The sequence below is a fragment of the Neoarius graeffei genome, chromosome 13 (assembly GCF_027579695.1).
Source record: "Neoarius graeffei isolate fNeoGra1 chromosome 13, fNeoGra1.pri, whole genome shotgun sequence".
In the NCBI taxonomy this organism is placed as follows: domain Eukaryota; kingdom Metazoa; phylum Chordata; class Actinopteri; order Siluriformes; family Ariidae; genus Neoarius; species Neoarius graeffei.
The window spans coordinates 35,615,656-35,635,129 of NC_083581.1; the positions used below are offsets into that span (position 1 = coordinate 35,615,656).

General features: G+C 40.4%; 1 protein-coding gene and 1 long non-coding RNA gene across 3 annotated transcripts; both read left to right on the top strand.

Annotated features, from left to right (window-relative positions):
- The first annotated feature begins 8,330 nt into the window (after window positions 1–8,330).
- On the top strand, window positions 8,331–9,827 carry LOC132896081 (uncharacterized). The gene is made up of 3 exons (XR_009655923.1): window positions 8,331–8,889; window positions 9,519–9,620; window positions 9,748–9,827. It is a non-coding gene; the product is annotated as an uncharacterized LOC132896081 (long non-coding RNA).
- Window positions 9,828–12,746: 2,919 nt separating this feature from the next.
- LOC132896083 (zinc finger and SCAN domain-containing protein 16-like) lies at window positions 12,747–17,909 on the top strand. 2 transcript variants are annotated; one of them, XR_009655924.1, is made up of 3 exons: window positions 12,747–13,201; window positions 15,758–16,297; window positions 16,760–17,909. XR_009655924.1 is itself a non-coding variant. In XM_060936803.1 (2 exons), exons 1-2 carry the CDS (start codon window positions 16,127–16,129, stop codon window positions 17,039–17,041), a joined length of 453 nt encoding a protein of 150 aa, XP_060792786.1. In that variant the 5' UTR covers window positions 15,647–16,126; the 3' UTR covers window positions 17,042–17,909. The 2 variants fall into 2 exon arrangements, 1 of the variants encoding a protein (XP_060792786.1); XM_060936803.1 differs by lacking the exon at window positions 12,747–13,201 and having other exon boundaries at window positions 15,647–16,297.
- The last annotated feature ends 1,565 nt before the right edge of the window (window positions 17,910–19,474 follow it).

Here is a 19,474-nt window from a genome sequence, read left to right on the forward strand (position 1 = left end):
AAGGGATAGTTCGGGATTTTTGACACGAATCTGTATGACATCCCCATCAATAGTGTCGTGCAAACACACTGACTTACCCCTGACAGCATCCTGTGAGTCCAGTTCTTGTCCAGTTTTGGTCCAGACGAAAGTAGTCCGGCAAGTTTGTTGGGGTCACGAAAGTAAAACATTTTTCGTCTCAAAACAGTACGTGTTCAAAAGAGTGATATATTTGCATCACAAAACCGTTGCCAAATAAAAAGTCAGACCTCGAAATCGCTTGGCACTATTTTCTCTCCCTTCTTTTCACTGCGCGCTGCCGCCAGGTGACAGCCACGGCTGTTTCATTCATTGTTTTAGTGATGAGAATTTCGGCTCTTTTTCGGGATCCGGCTCTTTTGGCTCTTCTTACTATAAGGAGCCGGCTCTTTCGGCTCCCAAACAGCTCCTGAGATTTTATTTTTGATTTAATTGCTGCAATTAACTAGTTAATTAATTACATTATTATTTATATTTTATCAATAGGATGTTTTCCATTTTATTTTTTAGTTTTTGTAGCCATTGTAAAGCTTTGTAAAGTATAGCAGTGTAACAATGTTCTAGCTATAGAAATAAAACTTACAATTAATAAATTATTTTCTCACAAACATAATGCAAAACTGTGTTATATTACCAATATAAAATACACAGAAGACATCAACTGTTTATCCTTTATGGCTTTATTTCACACTCGACCTTGAACAAAATGCCACAAAATAAATTATGAAGTATAAATCAGGCCTAAGAAACTATGAAGCAAAGATGGAAATTATTTTAACAAACACAGAACAATGTGCAACAAAATATTTTATTAAATAAAATATTAAATAAAATATTAAATAAGTATATAAAATAAGTATAAAAAGTATAAAGTACAATGAACAAAAGTAAAAATTACAAAGAAGTGTCAATAACAAAAAACTATTTACATTAAGGCTGCACAAACTCCCAGAATAAGTCTTTAGTGGAGATTGGCATTGAGGAAAACCAAGTGTCTCAGCTTGGAAGGGCTGGTTCTATTTCTCCTCTCAGTTATAATCTGTGGAACAGCTGCTCCTGTTATAATGACTGCTGTCTCGTTGTATACCGCAGATTAATCTGGCCATGCCAAGGCGGTTGCCGACCGAACCTGTCAATTTATGAGCGACAATTTGTATCATGAGCTTTAGGAATTCACGGCAACAAAACAATGATCATGGTTGTCAAATGGCCCTTTTCCACTACCCTTTTTCAGCTCGCTTCAGCTCACTTCAGCCCGACACGGCTCGCGTTTCAACTATCTCAGAGCAGCACGAGTCAGCTCGCTTCAGCCCTGCTTAGCACCCAAAACTCGCACCGTTTTGGAGTGGGGCTGAAGCGAGCCAAACCGAGCCGAGTGGGGCTAGGGGCGTGAGCAGACACTCCCCTGTGCACTGATTGGTGAGGAGGAGTGTCCTCACATGCCCACACACGCCCCGCGAGCACGCTGGGATCTGTAAACACCGTAAACCCAGAAGAAGAATAATTACGAATTACGAGAATTTCTGAAGCCTTATGCGCCTCGCCTCATCTATACGCTCTTGCCAGTATCTGTTGGCATTGTCGGTGACAACAAGCCACAGCACCAAGACCAGCAACACTAACGACTCCATGTCCTCCATGTTTATTGTTTCCTATCCGGGTCGTGAGACTACCGCTTAAAAGGTCACTGATGTCACTGTTTGCGCTGCCTAACGACATCACGTGACGTCCACCCACTTTCGCTAACTCCACCCAATGTGTCCACCCACTTCCAGCCAGCACGGTTCAGCGCGGTTGTAGTCGAAATGCAACTCCAACAGCCCCACTCAGCTCGACTCAGCCCAACTCAGCCGCGTTTGTAGTGGAAAAGCGGCATTATAGACAATCATCCTTCAGCTGAGCTGAACTCTCTCTCTCTGTCTCTCTCTCTCTCTCTGTCTCTCTCTCTCTCTCTGAGGCACCTAAGGACAAAAAACTAACTCGGCTCCCACCGAAGAGCCGGCTCCCGTCGTTCACTTCAAAGAGCCGGCTCTTTGAACCGGATCGTTCGCGACCAACACATCACTAGTTGTTGCGGGAAAGTGAACTGAACACTGAAACATTGTGCTCGAAAGTGCAGAAAGGCGCCATTTGGGACAGGAGTCAGATTTTAAACGAGACCTTGGGCAGCTTAAACAACCGTCAGAAATATGCGCTCTACTTTCATGGCGTAAAACAAATGTTGAATGCATGCATCTCACTACACGTTTGCTTGCATGTACGACATGGATTTAAATGATATTCACCTGCTGTATCCCAGCTACATACAACCAAGCAAGAGTAGCTTATTGTAGTGGAAAGGCTATACATTTGATAACTCACACTGTAAAAAATGATTTTGTGGGGTTGTATATTTTACTGATAAAAAATGATTATTTTTTCCACAAAAAAAATAGGTAAGCAAAGGTAATCGATTGCAAGGGGTAGATCATACAGGCGCTACCTATTAATATAGAGTATAAACTTCTAATGGTGAGAAATGAGTAAACTACACCCAATTGAAGTGATGAAAATGGATTAAATAATAATCAGAAATATTAGGCAGGAAATAACCTACTCGATTCTACGCGCAATGATTCATGGGAGCATGCTCGTACCGTGCTCATGATTCAGCAGAAAACAGCACTCGTGCATGCAGTGCTCCCAGAAGAAGAGACGGGAGCGAGTCTGCGTCTCGAAGGGAATTGCGAATTAACATTTACAAGGACGCAAACAGTTGAGCAGGATTTATTTTTGTTTTTTTTGTTGTGTGTGTGTGTCAGTTGACCTGAATGTCTGGCAGAACAGAGAACCATTTAAGAGATATGAACACATGTAGCATCACTTCACATTCTAAGTTATTCTGATTTATGTGAATACTGTCTAAACTTGTCTTGGGGAGAAGAGTGCTAAATATGTACAAGAATAACCTTTTCTTAAACTTTTATCTTGGCACTAACTGTTTTTTTGGAAGGTTTTTACCTTTGGCACAGCAGAGAGAGAGTGAACTGCTTTTACTCAGGTTAAGCTACACACAAACAGATTTCTCTTGTCTTTTTTGAACACACACACACACACACACACACACACACACACACACAGAGCTTGTGTTGTGTTGTGTCAGTGGCTTAATCTGAATAATTGGTAAAACGCACTGTTGGGTGAGTGCTGCAGGTGTTCATATTTTTCTTAAATTGTTCTTAGTTATTCTCATTTGTATGAATACATGTGCAAACTTCTCTAAGGGGAAAAACAGTTGTGTGGTGTATTTTTTTCTATTTTTGTAACAGCTTTTATTGTTTTATATCTACACTGTGCCCTCCACTCTTGACCATTTCTACATGCCCAAATGCATCGAGTTGCTGCCATGTGTTTAGCTGACTAGAAATGTGTGTCAGCGAGCAGTTGTACACATGTATCTAATAAAGTGGCCGGTGAGTGTATATATGTGTGCATTGTGTTTTACATTGTTTAAATACAGTATATTGGATATGTTGCATGTTAAGACTTAAGTGACTGATTAAACAAGTTGACTTTAATACTGTCTGGCGTCTGCTGTGTCTGAAAATAGCTTCAAGTAAATCTAACCTTCCTGGAATAGGTAATAGTTAATTTGTCATAGTAGCTAATAATTATTAATAATTATTAATTACATAAATAATGGCTAAACATTTAGTGTTATTACTACTCAATAATTTTGAGTAATTTTTATTGAAAATCGTAGGCAATATTTACCTTATTTCTTTGAGTAATTTATAGCTGTTGAATGTAGGTGGTATTTATTCAAAATAATGGTTGAAATTTACCCAAATAAAGTCTATGCAAATTGTTACCTTAGATAAATTGGGTAAATTCTATAGGTTGTTTTTTATAGTGCAGTTAAAGTCACCATTCTTGTGTTCGGTACATTCACACGAGAAATTCAAAGTATTTCAATGAGACAAATGAAGTAATGTGCATTTATTTCCCAACAGACATAACTAACGACACACATGTTCTTTGTCACACGCCACAGTTAGTTAGCCATGCCAACACTAGTGAACGTTAACTTTAGCCAGCCTTCCTATTAACACGAGCTTAGCTTATTATTCGATATAGAGTATGAAGCACTGGATCTAGAGTGGTTCACTCGAACTCTCAACCATTTCGGAAAGATTTAGCCATTTTACCTTGCAAACAGGTCCTTAAATCTTCTTTTATTCTCCCAACTACCGCAGAAGAGCTTCTCTGGTCCCAGCAGGAGAGAAAAGAAAGAGGGCGCTTGGTTCCAGTGATGATAACGGTTGGGATCGGAATTCAGAGTGGGCGGAGATTCAAAGGAAACATAACCATTTTATTTATTCTTAACATGAATTTATCTCGAAGATTGTTCATCCCCCAAGAATATAATAGTTCTATATGATTTATACATTTTTGGAGAAGGAACATAAACCAGTTATTTTTCATATACTAAATAGTTACTTAAAAATTCAACAACCCCTCGTTTCCCCTTTTTTCAGTGTATATTCTCACTCCTAGTTTCCAGTTACCTCCATTTTTACAGCACAGGAACATGTGGTAAATATACATTGTGAGCATCGTGCTGCAAAGTGGGGAGCACACAGACACACAACCCAAGCCTCAGTGCAAAAAAGTCCGGTGAATTTTAATGGTAGCCAAGTGTAGGGGAAGCGAACAGGAAGTGTAGAGTGAGAGCAGTGCAGGCAGCGTGGAGTCCCAGCCGGCCGAGAGTGGAGTCGCTGGCTGCCGCTGACTGTGCTGGAGGTTGTCGGCTTCCCAAAGGCGAAGAGAGCGGGGGTGTTGGCCGGCAAAGCCCGCAACAGACTCGAGCTCGGACCTCGTCAGCGTGGTTCCCTGGCACGAACCTCCGCGCCTTTTTATACTCCCCTGACCCCTGGTAGTCTAGTCGTGATCCCCATAGGCCCAATAGTAAACCCAGAAATGTTGAGTACCCTAAAATTTTATTGCATAAATGTCATCTATAGGCCTATTGGATGGAATTTAGCTTGGTTGCCCAAAGTTGCACTTTGAGCAATTTGCATAATTAGCATAAATAGGCGATTAATGTGAGATTATTACAGGTGAATAGGCAAAAAAATTTAAATAATAGATATCACCATGAAACTCTCTCAGTTGATTACTCATATTTATGGAATGCTATTTGAGACTCATTTATGTGCGAACAGAAAACCAACATTGAGCGCATGGCACCTGTTTTGAGCGAACAGAAGACCGATATTGAGCGCAGAAACGTGTTTTGAGCGAGCACATAAATTATACTTTGAGGGGGGGAATGAATCTCTGTGCGCAACAACAGCCCTCTGCGCGCTGTCTTTCCATCTCCTCCGCTCGCTCCGTATGAACTCTCAAATCCTGCACAGTGCGTTCCATTTGTGCCACGCCTGTCGGCCAATCACAACTATCCGCCAGCGTTGGATTGGCGGGCAACCTGACCAATCAGAGGTTCCGATTCTCCCAGCTACGCTGATTGGTCAGGTTGCCCGCCAATCCAACCCTGGCGGATAGTTGTGATTGGCCGACAGGCGTGGCACAAATGGAACGCACTGTGCAGGATTTGAGAGTTCATACGGAGCGAGCGGAGGAGATGGAAAGACAGCGCGCAGAGGACTGTTGTTGCGCACAGAGATTCATTCCCCCCCTCAAAGTATAATTTATGTGCTCGCTCAAAACACGTTTCTGCGCTCAATATCGGTCTTCTGTTCGCTCAAAACAGGTGCCATGCGCTCAATGTTGGTTTTCTGTTCGCGCATAAATGAGTCTCAAATGGCATTCCATATGTTTGTGCATGCTGGATACTTGTTGTGCATGGAACACTCCTTAATCTATCCATACAGTAGTCCAAACACTGCCAACTGATCAGATTCCTTAAACGTTTTTCACCAAATCATACTCCCAAGTATACATTTTTACCCTAAGCAAAATTATTTTGACTCGGGCTTCATCAATGAATATGATTTTGTGTGTATGCAAATGTGCGCATATTTGATGGTTTATGGCCTCATTTGCATATCACACATCACACACATCACATTATCTCTAGCCGCTTTATCCTTCTACAGGGTCGCAGGCAAGCTGGAGCCTATCCCAGCTGACTACGGGCGAAAGGCGGGGTACACCCTGGACAAGTCGCCAGGTCATCACAGGGCTGACACATAGACACAGACAACCATTCACACTCACACCTACGGTCAATTTAGAGTCACCAGTTAACCTAACCTGCATGTCTTTGGACTGTGGGGGAAACCGGAGCACCCGGAGGAAACCCACGCGGACACGGGGAGAACATGCAAACTCCACACAGAAAGGCCCTCGCCGGCCCCGGGGCTCGAACCCAGGACCTTCTTGCTGTGAGGCGACAGCGCTAACCACTACACCACCGTGCCGCCCCCTCATTTGCATATTTAAACATTAAATTACAAAAACATGCAATACATTTTTTCTCATGTTAGCATAAGTAATCAACTGAGAAAGTCTGATGGTGATATCTATTAATATTTTTTTTAGCCTATTCACCTGTAAAAATCTCAGTTTAATCACCTATTTATGCAAATTATGCAAATTGCTCAAAGTGCAACTTTGGGCAACCAAGCTAAATTCTATCCATTAGGCCTATAGATTATATTTCTGCAATAAAACTTTAGGGTACTCAACATTTCCGGGTTCATGAAATCACGACTAGACTATATGCTTGAGGATTGTGAAGAAAGTAAAATAAAGCGTGTGTGAAGAAAACCGCACTTCAGGGAAGTCTGACGTGTGTTTCTCAGAATCTGACCGAGTGGGCTGAGCTTACACCATCATGCGGGTTATGAACCTCCCAGCAGACTTTCTCATTTTATCTGCAGTCACAGTCCTGTCTGTATAATAGATGGGCTGTGAACGTGTGAATTTATAAATCACTCGCGGCTACAAATGCGCCGACCATCTTAAGACAAACGGACCGATTTTAATAAGAGATTATTTCAAAAAGGAAACCTGTCGGCTGTTTTAGGATTGAATTATGAATTCATCTCAACACATCTGTGACAGTAAGATCAATCTGCTTCTTTAATATGGTTTATCTGTAGTTTAGGCTGAGAGTATCATGAGCCATACAGTATAGCAATATTGATTAATCTTTTCAAAACACTGTTGTGCTTCTGCACGGGAAAAATAGCCAAATTTATTTTAACGTTTTTTATAACAACCTCCACTCTTCTGGAGGGCTTTGCAATAGATTTCAGTGTAGGGATTTGTGCTCATTCGGTCACAATTGAGTGAAAAAGTGACCTTGTGTGCAGTCAGTGTTCCAGTTCATCTGAAATGTGTTCAGTGGGACTGATGTGGACACGAGAGTTCTTCCACTCAAACCTTGGCAAACCATGTCTTCATGGAACTTGCTTTGTGCACAGGGGCATTGTAATGCTGGAACACGCTTCAGCCTGAGAGGGGAAATTGTAAAGCTTCATCATACAAACACATTCTAGACAACTGTGTGCTTCCGACTTGATGGCAACAGTTTGGGGAAGAACCACATGCAGTGTGATGGTCAGGTGTCCACATACTTTTGGCCAGATAGTGTAGATTAGACACCTGAGTAAACGGTGCGCGCCATGCGATCAGACACCGAACTAAAATTGTTTATATTTATGTTCGTTTGTCCCAAAATGAATGTAACATCTGGCTGATGTGTCAGTCATCGCCTAATTTTGATGCGCGCTCTAAAGGCGACAAGTTAAGGCTCTGATATTTTAATGAGTTTGATTTCATCTCAGAGTCTCATTGGCTGTTTGTTAGCGCTGTAGCTACTTGCTAGTAGTCGCAGAGAGGTTCACACTGCACGATTCATCCGAATATCAAACATGCTTGAAAATCCCGGAGCCTCGGCGAACGCTCGCGGACTGAGAAACATCCTGTCGGTGAACGGTGCGCGTGAGCAGTCCACGGGAGCGCGCACTGAGGAGTCGCCGAACCGGTGATAGCGATAGAGGAGACTTAGTGGCAGGAAAAATGAACAGTGATGATGTAATGAATTTTGTTCCTTGCTTGTCCTTGACTCAGGTGTGTGTACTGCAGCGCTCAGCTGTGTGTCTGAGATCTGCGAGAGGCTCGTGAACGTCTTTACATGTGGAGGTGTGTGTCTCAGTCACCCACAACATTTCACACTGGAGATGTCCAATATCAGTATTTTAGTGTGTTTTTATTTGCCTGGGATGGAGCCTTTCTGGAATTCCTCGTCTGAAGAAGAAATATTCAAAACACTTCACACAGTAAAAATCATAGTGTCAATTTTACTCTTTAAGAGTTGAATTTAACTCTCTGTCAGATAACATTTGGTCCCACTCAAAATCAGTGTAAAATTTACTCTATAGCCAGTGTAAGATTTTTAGAGTTAATTTTACTCTATTTTGTGTCAAAATTAACAATGATCATCACCCTGCAGAGTAGATTTTGTCGTTGTGTGCAAGTGGGAATTAACTCTCACTTTTGACACTACCATTTAGACGATTTTACTCTGCATAGTGTTATAACTACTCTATCCAGAGGAAAATAGGTTTACATTGCAATATTGACACTCCATTTTTTACTGTGCAGATGCTAAGAGAAGCACAACACTACAATAAGGGACTTTCCAAACACGCGATATTAAACTATGAAGTGGAACATGAAGTCAGCTTTTTTTGGTGCATGTGTCTTCACATACATTCACATAAGGAAGAAGCAAATGATATTTCATGTCTGTTTGTCTGAAAACCTCAGTTTATTTTCATATTTTTCATCATAATTTATTCTACGTAGGAGAAAGGCATGATCGTGATGCAGCACCAGAGGGATCAGAAAAGTCAGAAGAAGGTCTGTTCATTAAATGTGATGATTACACTGTCGTTGTTAACATGTATCAAGTCTGATTTTGATGTATGTACGAATGTGTGTATGTAATTTTCAATATTTTCAGTACTATGCATTACAGTATAAAAACATTCATTCAAAAAATAAAATAAATTCACAGCTTATAAATTACTGAGATAAAACCATCACTGGACTGTGTGGACTTAACTGAAGACACAGAAGCAAGTTTCTTCAGGTTTGAAAAAGCTTAGTAATCAGTTTGCTAAAAGCCGAAACAGATGCCATTTTGGTGACAAACACATGGCTTAAACCCTGCATTAAACAGGATGAAACAGTGAAATAGACTCGGGTGCAGTTTATTGTTGATAAAATATTGGAACTAATAGTGTCGTGCAATATACTGTATAATCTAACACTGACATGTGACTTTCTCAGGATTGTTAATAAAATGTTCTAAAAATCTTTGAAAAATCATAATTTCGTTCAAGCTGTGGGAGGTATAGCAATTGTCTGACTGATTTCTCATTTGTTTTCCTTATCTTAAATAAACATAGAAAAATGTTTCTGTTTTGGAGCAGTAAATGTAAAATGGTGCCTTTGGTGTGTGGCAATAAGAAATTCTCTGTTTCTAGGTGTTGGACTTTCAGTGGTGGAGACTGAACCAGCAGGGACCCAAAGCTCAGTGTGTCCTTTCTTCTCCACAGATCCATGAGACACCTCCTCGGTTATGAAACGTAACAAGAAGATCATCTCTCTGTCTCTAAATAAAATACAAATGTTAAATATGCTGTTTATTTACTGTAGATTTCTATTGAACTTGTAATCCCCAGTCTTATATTGTGTGTCTCTGTGTCCGTGTAGGGATCCCGATCCTGATACCACTCCAGGAAGCATGGCAACTGAAATATATTTTCATACTTGTGTGGATTGTCTGGAATCGGGCAACATAAATATCATGATAGTGGGACAGCCTACTGTATATCTTAGCAATAATTCGTAAAAAAAAAAAAAAAAAAAAAAAAAAAATATATATATATATATATATATATATATATATATATATATATATATATATATATATATAATCTCATCTCATTATCTCTAGCCGCTTTATCCTTCTACAGGGTCGCAGGCAAGCTGGAGACTATCCCAGCTGACTACGGGCGAAAGGCGGGGTACACCCTGGACAAGTCGCCAGGTCATCACAGGGCTGATATATATATATATATATATATATATATATATATATATATATATATATATATATATATATATATATATATATATATAAAATCTCCTTTTATATATATATATATATATATATATATATATATATATATATATATATATATATATATATATATATATATATATGTAATGTAAGCTACATGGTTATTGGTTATTGTACTTTTTTATGTTTTTCCCCTAACAGATTTGTTTCTTTTTCAATTGAATTGTACAGGTTATAGGTCACATTAAAGGTGGGAAAAGTTTAGAAATTATTTATCGTGGTCTCATTTTTTCTCATTCACCCCGTTAAAACCTATCATTTTAACGGGGTGTGTACACTTTTTAATATCCTGTGTGTGTGTGTGTGTGTGTGTGAGAGAGAGAGAGAGAGAGAGAGAGAGAGAGAGAGAGAGATAGATTATGTATATTAATGTGTTTGCGATCTACAACATGCATCTTTGCATATGGAGGTGTGTCACTGATGATGATTAATGTTGTTGTTATTGTTGGTGGTGGTGGTGGTAATACAACAGAACATTAATCAATTCGTCACTTAATAAAATAATGAGTTAATTTGTGATTAAATCATATAAACAACATTAACGTGCTTAATAAAATAATCACCAATGTATTAATTTATTATTAATAAGTAATTATTACCAGCTAATTACCAAGTAATTAATTCGTTTTTGATTTGGCTATCATTCATTGAATCATTTAAATAATTAATTGATTTTTTGAACTCAAACATATTAATAGTTTAATTGAAATGTAATTAATCAATAAAATTATTTATTAGTATAATTAATTAATTATGTGGAATAAAATTATTTTGCAAGTGCATATAAAATAATTTTAATGTTTAATTACATTTTGAATTAAACTGTTAATACTTTTTCATCCTATTCATCACAATGTCTTGGCTCTAGGAGAGAGGTGTGATGAGGATGCAGTCTCAGAGGGTCAGCAGAGTTAGAAGAAGGTCTGATCATTTACATCTCATCTTTACAGAGTTGATGTTAAAATGTGTCCTGCCTGTAAACATGAGTAATTTTGTTGTAGGAATATATGATATGCTTTATGGAAATGTAATGTAAAGGTTCTCTTTATATGTTTTTATTAAATATCTCATTAAAAGGGCGGCACGGTGGTGTAGTGGTTAGCGCTGTCGCCTCACAGCAAGAAGATCCGGATTCGAGCCCCGTGGCCGGCGAGGGCCTTTCTGTGTGGAGTTTGCATGTTCTCCCCGTGTCCGCATGGGTTTCCTCCGGGTGCTCCGGTTTTCCCCACAGTCCAAAGACATGCAGGTTAGGTTAACTGGTGACTCTAAATTGACCGTAGGTGTGAATGTGAGTGTGAATGGTTGTCTGTGTCTATGTGTCAGCCCTGTGATGACCTGGCGACTTGTCCAGGGTGTACCCTGCCTTTCGCCCATAGTCAGCTGGGATAGGCTCCAGCTTGCCTGTGACCCTGTAGAAGGATAAAGCGGCTAGAGATAATGAGATGAGATGAGATCTCATTAAAAGCCTAATTTCTGTTCCTGGTTGTTAAACTCTCAGTGGACGAGACGGAGCCAGCAGGAACATTAATTTCTTCCCCACACATCCATGAAAGACTTAACATCAAAACTCTACAATGTACAATTTAAATGGGAAACATGCTTCAGTTACATTGTGTTCACTGTGATTTACAAGGGTGCAAATAATTGTGGCACATCCGTTTTTGTTGAAAATATTTATTTCTTGATGAGGAATTTGTTTTTCTCTGAATAAATTCATTTCTCTCTCAAACTGTTGGGGAATACTAGGTCTAGAATATTGACTGTCAAATATAATCACAACACAATAAAAACACAAAAAAATAAAATGTGCTGCAAATAACTAACGTGATTCTCACTGCTAGTTTCTAGTTGCCTCCATTTTTACAGAACAGGAACACATGGTAACTACACATGAAATAAAACTTCAGGCAACAAACAAACCTACAGTGGACCCTCCATGAAAAAAAGCAATTAAATACAACATGTTATAGTTCAACTCATGTCTGCCTGCACTCACAGAGATCCACACCTGTGGAGACGTGGAAGAAAAGGTTCAACATCGTTGTTAGAGGAAGCTGCTGACTGCTTTAACTGCAGTGGTTCAAAACATTACTCTCCTGTAAGTGATATACATAAAACACATTCAAAAATAGATAGGCTTGTGTGGCATTTAGCAGTTTTAACACAGTAAAAATCATAGTGTCAATTTTACTCTTTAAGAGTTGAATTTAACTCTCTGTCAGATAACATTTGGTCCCACTCAAAATCAGTGTAAAATTTACTCTATAGCCAGTGTAAGATTTTTAGAGTTAATTTTACTCTATTTTGTGTCAAAATTAACAATGATCATCACCCTGCAGAGTAGATTTTGTCGTTGTGTGCAAGTGGGAATTAACTCTCACTTTTGACACTACCATTTAGACGATTTTACTCTGCATAGTGTTATAACTACTCTATCCAGAGGAAAATAGGTTTACACTGCAATATTGACACTCCATTTTTTACTGTGAACCCTTTGATGCACAAGCTAAGCAAACCCGGCTTAAATAAAAACTCACCATCAAAGGGTTAAACACTTACTAAACAATTTCAGAGGCGTTTCCTCTTTTTAATGCTCCTGGAACCGGAACTGACATCAGCTCAACACAGACCGAAGACAGACAGCAATACAATCTGATTATATCACAAGTGAGAAAACCACTTGGCGAAAAATGTATCCACAAAGGACTGAGGACCACATTATCCACACAGGGCGTACGGATCGCGGTTTCACAGAAAACCGCTACACTAAAAGGTTCCAACCAGGGTTGAGGATCGCGTCTCCGGGGCTGAGGAGTGCGGGTTTGAATAAGTCGGGTTTGAATAGGTCGGGTTTGAATAGGTCGGTCTCATGATCAGCATATATATATAAGTGTCGTCTCACTTCTCTGGTGCTCGGTTGCCTCCTGAATGGTCAACTCGCGTATCTGGAAAGCGATAACGACGTTGGAAGACGAAGATTTCAACACCACGGAAGAAAGGAGCTGCCGGGATTGCTTTAGAGAGGTACTTTAATTGACTTTAATCGTGTAGAGCATGTATGCTGTTACAGCTTCGGTTATTCTCCATCTTTTTAAGAAACTTTTATGAAAATGAACGAAAACATTTATATCTTTTTTGTTCGTTTGTTTCGTAAAAGTGTTAATTGCGCAACACTAAGTTTTAACCATGGCAAGGCTAAAGCAGCATAAAGCGGTTAACTGTGGCCAGGATTATTTCCACCTGATCATTATTCTGAGCTCCTTTTCAAATGGAAATAGTTTGCCGCTTTTCCACTACCAACGCGGCTGAGTTGGGCTGAGCCGTGCCGTGCTGAGTTGGGCTGAGTCGAGCTGAGCGGGGCTGTTGGAGTTGCGTTTCAACTACAACCGCGCTGAACCGTGCTGGCTGGAAGTGGGTGGACACATTGGGTGGAGTTAGAGAAAGTGGGTGGACGTCACGTGATGTCGTTAGGCGGCGCAAACAGTGACATCAGTGATCTTTTAAGCGGTAGTCTCACGACCCGGATAGTAAACAATAAACATGGAGGACATGGAGTCGTTAGTGTTGCTGGTCTTGGTGCTGTGGCTTGTTGTCACCGACAACGCCAACATATACTGGCAAGAGCGTATAGATGAGGGGAGGCGCATTTGGCTTCAGAAATTCTCGTAATTCGTAATTCTTCTTCTTCCGGGTTTACGGTGTTTACAGATCCCAGCATGCTCGCGGGGCGTGTGAGGACACGCCTCCTCACCAATCAGTGCACAGGGGAGTGTCTCCTCACGCCCCTAGCCCCACTCGGCTCGGTTTGGCTTGCTTCAGCCCTACTCCAAAACCGTGCGAGTTTTGGTTGCTGAATTGAGGTTTTTCACCTGACGTCACAGGGTCACGTGACGCCCCGGTTTCCGCCATTTTGAAGGTCAAGCTAGGTAATGTCAACATCATCATAGCTGGTAGGTTACTGTAGCAATGTTTACGTTCAGTCATTTGGATGACTGTTAAAACCTTTCAGTCTCAAGTTTTTCCTTTACTGTATTTACTAGTTTACTGTAATTATGATCCGGCAGCTATTTACACCGGATCCAGTGTAAATAGCTGCCGGAGCACGCTCCGGCTTGCTCCCCCTCAAATTAAGCAGTGCGCTCCGGCTTGCTCCCGGAGTGCTCCGGCCGAGGTTCCGGAGTGCGCTCCGGCTTGCTCCCCCTCAAATTAAGCAGCGCGCTCCGGCTTGCTAACCGGAGCTAAGCAAGCCGGAGCGCGCTGCTTAATTTGAGGGGGAGCAAGCCGGCGCGCGCTCCGGCAGCTATTTACACTGGATCCGGTGTAAATAGCTGCCAGATCATAATTACAGTAAACTAGTAAATACAGTAAAGGGAAAACTTGAGACTGAAAGGTTTTAACAGTCATCCAAATGACTGAACGTAAACATTGCTACAGTAACATACCAGCTATGATGTTGTTGACATTAGCTAGTGCTAACAGATAGCTGCTAGTGCACTGCTACAACACAGACACCGACCCTAATAATACAGTTCTTGGTCATTGCCTGGTAACAGCAAATTTATCACGGGCCATGTCTCAACAGACTTAGAAGTTATTTCAATGACATTTAATAACATTTTGTTTATCCTGAGGACCGAAAGTAAATGAAAATGTGAACAAACCTTAGCTGTAATAAGATGGCGACCACCGGCTCCAGGGACGACCCGCTGATGTAGGCATGTTACCCAGCCTGACACAAAATATTTGTAGGTATCCAAACTCTTATACGCTTTCAGATCAATGCCTGTGTATGGCGATGGGTTTTTAATGACATAGGTATACAGATCATGTGGGTCGAAGTCAGGTAAAGACGAGGGCTTTGTGTACTTCCGTACGTCAGTGAACAATCCTGGTGGAAGCAGGTAAACGTCGTTCTCTAAGCCTGCTAACCTCAATTTTTGCAAATACCTCTCCCTCTGCTCGCCCTGTAAATGCCCTATGTCGCTGGATAGTGAAGGTGTTTTCTGCATCTCGCTCCTTTTTCTTTTATGTTTTTCATTTGTCGCCTTCCTCGCATTCAAACTGATTCGAGCCGTGACGTCCAAAATGGCAGCCTAACAATGCATCACATGACTTGGTCACGTGGGTGAAAAACCTCAATAGGGCTGAAGCAAGCTGAGTCGTGCTGCCCTGAGGTAGTCAAAACGCGAGCCATGTCAGGCTGAAGCGAGCTGAAAAAGGGTAGTGGAAAAGGGCCATAACACACTCGGTAAATGGACCAACTGTTTAGTTAAACTGTTCTAGTTAATAATGAAATACTAGGGCTGGTTTAATGTTCATACCGTTCAGTCATCCACTCACATCAGCGGTGATCAAATTTACATTAATATAAATGTGTATTTACATCTGAAATTTTGAATTTTGTCCTTTTAATGCTATTGGAAATGTTTTCATAATGAGCCTGACCCATGGGGTTTTACTTTATCTCAAAAGCTAAACAAAAACTAAAATATCTCTCTCTCTCTCCCCATACACACACACACACACACACACACACACACACACACACACACACACACACACACACACACACACACACAGAGTGCAACAGTGGTACCAAGGCCTTTGATTGAGAAACAATACACAATGGAGCCCTCACAGCTCACCAAGATACCATACCTTTGGATTCTTCGTGAAGTTCAACTAGAGCAAAAGCAGCTTCTGGAGGCCCTGATGCAAGCACAGGCAGAAACCCAACAGATGTTCCAGACCATCATACAGAGAGTGGTATCTGAAGCTCGCAAGAAAGCCGTCTTGCAGTGGTCAGAGCAACATCGTCAGCGGTTTCGCTTCTTGATCCTCAGTGATGTCGGCAATCCATTTGCATTTGCACAACAGCTCCAAGACAACTGTCAGAAGTGATTGCTGGCTGAGGATCAGGATGCCAGAAGGATTGTAGAACAGGTGGTAATGGAGCAGTTTGTTGCCCAACTTCCAGAAGTAACAGCCAAGTGGGTCCAGCACCAACAACCAGCAACACTAAATGAGGCTATCCAATTGGCAGAGAATCACCTGGGATCTCTCTCTCTCCCCTTCAACATCTATCTGAGTGAAGCAATGCTTCACGCACGCTGGGTGAAGGTGAGCTGTGTGCACTGGTTTTACACGGGGTGGGGTGGGGTGGGGGAGTAATGCTGCATTTTAGTTAAATGCAGAATTACACCTGTTTGCTAGCCTGGCAAGCCAGACTAAATGTGAAGGCAAAAATATTTTTGGCCGCTAGGCGGGTGGGTCTAGTTTACTAGGCTACCTGTTTGCACTTTCTTATGTGGAAATGTTACAGCTTGATAAGCAAATATGTGCAAATGTAGCCGGTTTTTGTAAAAAAAAAGTCTAAATGAGCAAAAGATGTCTAAATAGAAACAAAGATACAGCTTACCAATGAAGATATTAATTCCTATATAAATTGGACTAGTTTTGCTAAACGATGTAGAATGCCATATAATTACTATATAAAATATTACCTATATAAACCTACACCATTAAGCCAGATGTCCTCCTTCTTAATTTAAAAATATTGATTAACCTTTTGCTGTCTTACAGCGGTCAGAGCAACATCGCCAGAGGTTCCGCTCCTTGACCCTCAGTGACGTCGGCCACCTATTTGTGCTTGCACAACAGCTCCAAGACAACTGTGAGAAGTGGTTGCTGGCTGAGGATCATGACGCTGGAAGGATTGTGGAACGGGTGGTAATGGAGCAGTTTATTAACCAGCTTCCAGAACAGACAGCCCACTGGGTTCAGCACCACCAACCGGCAACAATAAATGAGGCTATCCAATTGGCGGTGAACCACCTGCCGTCTTTTGCTGTCTCTGCCCCTTAACATGTCCCCAGTTTGGGTTATTGGAATAAAAAAAAAAAAAAAAAAACTAATTCGTGACATGTTAATCAGCCTAATATTTTATTTCGGACTCAAAATCCTTATTTCTACAATATTTATTTTATTATTTACCTATAAAACAGAGACAAACATTTGAATACCATTATTTATGTATGCGTGCATTTATTTTATTTTAGTTCATGGAGCATAAACAAAGTGAAAACCTGTCTGAAAAAGGGCTTGTTACAGAACCCTACTGTAAAAAATGTCCGTAGAATTAACAGGGAATTTATGTAAAATCATGACATAAAAAAACTGTAAATACAAAAACAATGAAGCAGTGTGTAATTTACATCAATATACTGTAAAACTCCTCACCAAATACCACTGTTAATTTAACAGTAAGAATATGTTGAATTGATCATATTTTTTTGTAGAATTTACAAATTGTTGTAGTTTAAACACAGACAAACTGTAATACTAAAACAGAATGTGATAGTTAAAATTACATAATTGCCCTGTTAAAAAAAATACAAAAACGGCCACTGTCGTGGCTCAGTCGACTAAGGCGCCATACTGTGAATCTGGGGACCCGGGTTCGATTCTGACCCAAGGTCGTTTCCCAGTCTCTCTCTAGCTCATTTCCTGTCTCTACACTGTCCTATTCAATAAAGGTGAAAAAAGCCCCCCCAAAAAAATATCTGTCTAGTAGATCATTGAAACCAGCATACAAAAATCCCGTTGTTCTTACGGAAAAAAACTGGCAGCTGGAGTCACCGTAAAATATACAGCAAAACGGTAATTGCTTTTACGGTACAGCTTGTACATTTTACAGTTAAATCCAGCATATAAAACACTGGACTTCTGTTATATTTGCTACTTTAAACTGTAAAATGTACATGCTGTGCTGTAAAAGCAATTACTGTTTTGCTGTATATTTTACGGATTTTTTCTGGTGACTCCAGCTGCCAGTTTTTTTCCGTAAAAACAACGGGATTTTTTTTACAGTATATATATATATATATATATATATATATATATATATATATATATATATATAATGTTTATCAGTTGCATGATATTTATTTTTTAATTAGTGCAGTTAAAAGGTGTTAAAATACTTAAACAGTCTCCTGTAACCACTTGGTTAAAACTTTTCTTGCATGTCTTCACGGGTGTGTATCTCTGTGTGTGCTGGATGACGATAACGTGCTGTATTTAAATGCTTTATTCAGATCTTCCACAATAAATCCCGGTTGAAGCAGCAGCCGATTCCTCATCAGTCATTTCACACACAGCAACCCAGAATCGGAGGCGTGGCGCATATTCATAGATATTAATTGGCTATATGTTGAATAGCCGGACAATAAAGAAACGAATTACTTCGCGTTAACTTTTACTTTCAGATGACAATAAAAACATTGTGTTTTATCGACTATTTTATATCTTGGAAATGTATTTTCTCATACTGACCTTATGCAAACCTTTATAATTAATATTTACTTCAATACTATAATTTTAGACACATCCAACAAACAACTGGGTTAAATATTTGAGTGAAAATGATTCATAGTTACACACACACACACACACACACACACACACACACACACACACACACACACTATAGGAACCAACAAAATTTAAAAGAAAAAAGAATCGTTTAAGAAAAAAAAACTGACACTAGACTGGTTGTATAATTATGCAAATCCAACTTTAATGAAGCATTTGACTGTGCCCAGAATTAACAGATCACATTCAAACTCATGTTCAGATATAATTTGCATACACCTGTCATCAGTGAAAGGCGGCACGGTGGTATTGTGGTTAGCACTGTCGCCTCACAGCAAGAAGGTTCTGAGTTCGAGCCCAGTGCCTGACTGTATGCTCTCCCCGTGTCTGTGGGTTTCACACTATGAATGTGAGTGGTTGTTTGTCTCTACGTGTCAGCCGTGTGATGATTTGGCATCTTGCCCAGGGTGTGCCTCGCCTCTCTGGGACAGACTCCAGCCTGACCCCGCACAGGATAAGTGGTTATGGATGTAATGTGAAAGCGGAGAAGCTTGCTGCCTTTGAACGACGTCACACTCTAAATAATAAAGGTGCTTCAGTGGTTCTTCAAATCTCTGGATGGTTCCATGGAGAGTCAAAACTCTGTGATGAACCATTACATTATGCGAAAGGTTCTTCACATTGGAAATGGTTCTTCAGAGCCTGGCATTCTCTTACCATTTGGTGGTCAATGCACATAGGCTATGTTTACATAAATCTGTCTTCACTGCTCAAACAAATGGTTTAAATGGTTCTTTAAAGAACTGTTGCATGAACGGTTCTTTGAAGCCCTGAAAAAGGTTCTTCTATGGCATCACCCTGAAGAACCGGTACTGGCCCCATTATTTTTTAGAGTGCACTGCCGCTGTGCGGGAAGGCATGTTC